This window comes from Tupaia chinensis, unplaced genomic scaffold (assembly GCF_000334495.1).
Source record: "Tupaia chinensis unplaced genomic scaffold, TupChi_1.0 Scaffold000066_1, whole genome shotgun sequence".
In the NCBI taxonomy this organism is placed as follows: domain Eukaryota; kingdom Metazoa; phylum Chordata; class Mammalia; order Scandentia; family Tupaiidae; genus Tupaia; species Tupaia belangeri.
The window spans coordinates 1,310,028-1,315,207 of record NW_006159525.1 but is presented as its reverse complement, the minus strand read 5'-3'; the positions used below and the strand labels follow the sequence as shown (position 1 = coordinate 1,315,207).

The 5,180-nt window shown below is 55.2% G+C and overlaps 1 protein-coding gene across 1 annotated transcript in view; it reads left to right on the top strand.

Moving 5' to 3' along the window:
* The window catches only part of VAPB (VAMP associated protein B and C), a 27,023-nt gene that overhangs the window by 21,358 nt on the left and 485 nt on the right, over positions 1 to 5,180 (top strand). The window contains exons 4-5 of the mRNA XM_006141873.3: positions 1,336 to 1,416; positions 3,131 to 3,307. Coding sequence (XP_006141935.1) covers positions 1,336 to 1,416; positions 3,131 to 3,307 — 258 coding nt within the window. The remainder of the gene's footprint in view (positions 1 to 1,335; positions 1,417 to 3,130; positions 3,308 to 5,180) is intronic.

Genomic DNA, 5,180 nt, shown 5'->3' with positions numbered 1-5,180 from the left:
CGTCGCCCCCCCAAGGGCCCCCAAAGAGGGCCCCCCCCCCCCCGGCCGTAGCCGATGGCGTAGCGGAAGGGGGGAGTGCCCACCCGCTGCCATTGTCTGCGGAGGGGCCCGTCCTCGTGTCCCAGTCGGTCCCAAGGGGCCTTTGGTTCTTCTGGTTGAGGACCTTCGCCCTTTTGTTTTTTGTGACTTTGACTTTTTAGAGTCCAGGCCAGATGGCTTCGAGTGGCCCACATTCTGGTTTCGCTGGATTATCTCCTCATGAGTAAGTTCAGGTTAAGTATTTTTTGGCAAGAAGAATTGCTGAGCTGTGTCAGGAAGGCATTCGCAGCAGGCGCTTCGCCCCGAATCGTCTCAGCAGTGCTGCTGTTCGCTCACTTGGGCAAGGTGGCTGCCAGCTCTCTGGGGTCCAGGCACATCTGCCCAGTGGTTACTAGGTGACCCCTGATGCTCAGACCACACCCCTGCCCTCGCCAGCACCCTCTCTGGGGGCAGTGTCCATGGCCATCCTGGCCAGATGCCTTTGACGCAGGCTCACAGGCTCCCACGCCCCAGAGGCACAAGCTAGGTAGAATTCCTTCACCTGACACTCTGTGACCTTTCCCTGTGCCTGAACGCCCTTCAGGACCATCCGCATGGAGGGAGCCATCCGCTCAGCCGGACTGCGTGACCCTGGCTGTCCTTGACAGAAGGCATGCACACCACTCCCAGTCTGGTTCTGGGCCCTGGGCTGCTCTACGTGATTCCGGCGAGGGGCAGGAGGGCACCTCCTTTTTCTGTCTTGTCATCTCATTGCTGCTCTGGTCTAGAATTCTCAGAGAACTCGGGCATTCCCATCTCCACTGCCACTCCAGGAGCATAGCATCCCAGGGTGTGGGAATCGGTGCGCGCTCTGCAGCTAGTGTTGCCCCAAGGGGTCAGGGAGCAGTTCCCGGTTCCGGCAGGGTGTGCTAAGCCCTCTGGGAGGGGTGTGCCTGATAAGTAACTGCTTGATTTTCCTAAGGGGAGCCAGACTGACCGCTGGTCGTTCTGACGTGGTTTAGAAGATTCTGGTTCGCTCAGCAGGTTCCCGTCTGCCTCAGGTGCTCTCGCGCACTAGCAGCACAGGGAGCAGGGTGACGAGCACTTAGCAGCGAAACCCAGAGTTTGTGGAGCATCACACACGTGCAGGAGAGCTAGTGCGCTTCATCTTGTCATGTTAACAGTGTCGTGAGTTCTTTATATGATATACATCAGGCTTTCTCATTAAGAGTGTTTCTGAAATTGTCAGTTATAGGAAGACAATTATTCTTCCAGTGGCTTTATGATATCCTGATTATTAAATTTAAATTGTTTTAGTGGAAGGAGGCAAAACCGGAAGACCTTATGGATTCAAAACTTAGATGTGTGTTTGAGTTGCCAGCAGAAAACGATAAGCCAGTAAGTATGCTTACAGTTCACAGTAAGTGAATGTTGCAAGCTGATCCCCATTTGCATACCATCTCCTGTAAAACCAAGATTTAAGTTGGCAAATTATTTTCCTCCCTCTGATGTATGAAGAAAAAAATAAGCTGGAGTCAACAAATAAGTCAACAAATGAGCTTTTATGAAGTCAGCCTTGGAAAGACCTGCAGAAGACAGCTGGCTGAGACGCCGCTCCCTCGAGAGTCCGGCCTGGTGGCTGCTGAGACGTCCTGGACCCCAGGGCCATGCGGCTTGCCAGAGCTCTGGGCTGCTGCTCAGCAGTGGTGGAGACACGTGGGAAATAATTTGCCCTTGATCCTGGTGCCTGGCGGCAGGGTCAGCTCTCGGGTCTGCTGTGCGAGTGCCCTGTCAACTGCCCTCCCTGGCCCACCTCTCCCTTCCTGTCACCCTGCCTACCTCTGCGACACAACTGCTCTTAGCTGGGACTCTTGCAGCCACAGCACTGCTGACATTCTGAGCTGGGTGGTTCTCAGGGCGAGGCTATATTGCGACCTGTGCTTAGTGGTGCCCTGGCCTCTGCCCGGTGGATACCACTGGTATCTCCAGTCATGACAACCAAAAATGTTCCCAGACATTTTCATCGGTGTCCTGGGGCAAATTCACTCCCTCGTGAAGAAGGGTGGAACTCCTGCACTGCTTGAGGTAGGAGAAAACGGCAGCTTCCTCCAGGGTCGGCCGAAGGCTGTCTGGGCCCTCCCTGGGATCAGCTGAAGAGGGGAGACTATCCACATCGCTCATTTGGGCCTCCCTTCAACCTAGTTGAAAAAACGTATGCTACATTAAAAGCACAAAGAATTTAAAACACCCACAGGGTCTGGAACTGCCCCAACCATTCCGTAGGATTCCAGAACGCTCCACAGCGTCTGTGTCCCTGGCCACGGCGAGCCCCAGGAGTACTGCTGTGGTCCGAGCTGTGCACGGCATCTGGTCACGGTCACTGCCCTGTTCTCTGAGTGGGAGTTGCTTTTCCCTCTTCGTATTTTGCATTCTACTCTGGGAAGGTCCAATTGAAGGTTGTGAGACCCAAGTTCTGGCCCTAACGCTGCAGTGGGCTACCTGGAGGCCTGGAGCCCTACCCCCCAGGGCCTCACTCTTCCTGTGTGGAGAGTGCAGGGTGGAGCCATGTGTGGGATGTGTCACTGCCCAGAACCCCCAGGGCAACAATGCCCAGGAAGTCTCAGGGGGCTCCACATTTGGTTTTGGCGGGGGGTGGAGAGTGCTTTGCAGCTTCCCAGGTGAGATGTGGCCAACCCCCTGCTCGCTTCCCCTTCATCCCAGCTTCTCAGTTCTAAGTGGATAGAATAAGCCACTCTCCTGGCCTCTGGCCCCCATCCAGCCTGTGCTGGACTGTTTGGATCTTCACGGTGACAGTAATTTGTAGCTAGCAGTTCCGAGTGCAGTGACAGTCTGCTAATGTTCGCATGGCGGTGCGACTCGCGCAGTCTTTTTCTCTCCCTTTGAAGCATGGGTCTCAGCACGCTTCATTATTTGTCCCTGTCCGGACTTTCTATGGCCTGGTTGCTTTAGGTTGTTAAGACACTATAGATAAAGCGGCCAATTCTGAGACAGCCTTTACTCCCGAGCGTGGTACTTGCTGAGAGCTCCTTTGTGTAAAAAGTCCCCTATTAAATAGTTGGTGACACTTGGGCTTTCGTTTATTTCTGAACAGCATGATGCAGAAATAAACAAACTCATACCCACAACTGCGGCAAAGACAGACCCAGCGGCCGTGTCCAAATCCCTGAGCTCTTCTCTGGATGACACCGAGGTGAAGAAGGTGATGGAAGAGTGCAAGAGGCTGCAGGGGGAGGTTCAGCGGCTCCGGGAGGAGAACAAGCAGTTCAAGGTACTGGTCTGTTCCCTGAGGGCCTGAGAGGATGGCGTGTCACAGCGCCCCGGTGGGAGGGGTTTTCTGGTCATGGCATTTGCCCATTTTCCCTCCCCAAGGAGAGATTTCCGCAGCTTTCGTAAGATTCTCAGAAGGGTCCTTGGGCCCCCTAGTATTGAGGGCCACTGTGCCCGGAGCAGAAGTTTCTCAACTATTTAGACTCTTGTTCCTTCAGGGGGCGGGGTGTACTGCTCTGGACAGGAAGCCTGTGGCCCATGGAGTGACTCATGCCAGCAGTCACTGGCTTTGAGTGTGCTGTCATGCCGTGTCTTTCTGCACCGTAGGACCCCTCCAGCTTTCCACGTCTGAGTGCCTGTCGCAGGCACGGTGTGGGCAAGGGCATTTCTCAGCTCCAGGTTACGGGAGCTGTTGCTGCAGCTTAAGTTTTAGGCCTCTCTGTTCTTCTCGTCCTGATCGGGCCCCTAGCGTGTCATAGTCTTTCACTCCGTGCCCGCCATGGCCCGGGTACGCCAGGTAAATTAATTTGAGTTGACTGTCCCGTCTCAGCCTGACAGCGATCTGCCAGGAGGACAGACAGATCTGAGAAATGGCGTCTTCCTCCACAGTCATCTGGGTCTGCCTCGTTCTCTAACTTCTTTGAGTGTGGAGGAGATCATGAGGCTGCCACATAACTTTTTGGCTCTAGAGCAAAGTGCCTAAAGCTTTTCTGGAGTGTATTTCTCTTCAGAAATACTTCTGTGCCATTTAAAGTGAAAAGTAGGTAGAAATGGCTTCTGTATGAATCTAATAAGGTAAACGCTGCATTTTGCTGTGCCCATTTTTGAAGTTAACCGAGCGCTGGCCGGCCGTCACCGTGAGTGATACCTGCTATGCCCCGATGAGCAGAATGTCTTTAGATCGCCTTCACACCATCCTTGACGCCAGAGGTTCTTTATCTTGCCAAACTCTGATTTCTTGCTTCGTGTTCATTTGTTCTTTGATTTGGTCAACAAGTTACTGAAGGCCTGCTCTGGGCCCGCACTGTGGGCTTGGACAGGAGTAGCCCCTGGCCTGGGTACTCCAGGGGTGCTCCGTGGACGGGGTGGCAGGGAGAGACATGAACACGAGCCAGTGAGGTCCGGTCACGTGGAGATAGCAGCACGTGCTGGGGAGGTCAGCCAATGGGCTCACCTGGCTGTCGCCCCCAGGACCCAGGAGGCCCTTGGCGGACGTGAGCGAGCTCCAGGAGAAGAAAAGGAAGCGCAGCTGGTGTGCGGGGTTCAGGAGTGGGCGGCTGCGGGAGGAGCCTGGCTGCAGAGACTGCTCTAGGACAGAACAGCGAGGCCTTGATGGATGGCCTCGCCTGCATGTGGGCTTGGCCTGGAAGGTCTGGAAGCGCGTATCAGAGCTGAGCGTGAACTGCAGATTCCCAGCAGTGCGAGGCAGGACAGCAGGGGCCGTGGAGGGGAGGGGACAGCCTCACTCCTTACACCCTGCGTGATGGGGCAGAGAGGTGTGAAAAGGACTGCTGCCTCCAGCGAGAGGCGCGTGCGTTACGTAGAAGGTACCTGAGGCGGGGTGTCACAGTCCGTCACTTCTAATGATGCCAAGCACCTGCCGCGTGACAGCCCTGCGTTAGAACGCGTCTGGGAACCCATCTCCGGGCAGTTTCTTGGGATTTGTCTATTTGTGTTGGGGGAGGTGCCTTTGGTTTCAGCAGTCGATGACGACTTGAGGGAAGCCAGTTCCTGAGAGACAGCGGAGACAGAGGGCCCGGAGCCGATGGAGGAGAGCAGTGGGCAAGCAGGGCACAGAGGGTGAGCCTCCTAGAGCTTCTGCCTGTGCACCTAGAAACCAAGTCGTGCCCCGCTTAGGTTGGTGTTAGGGAAAG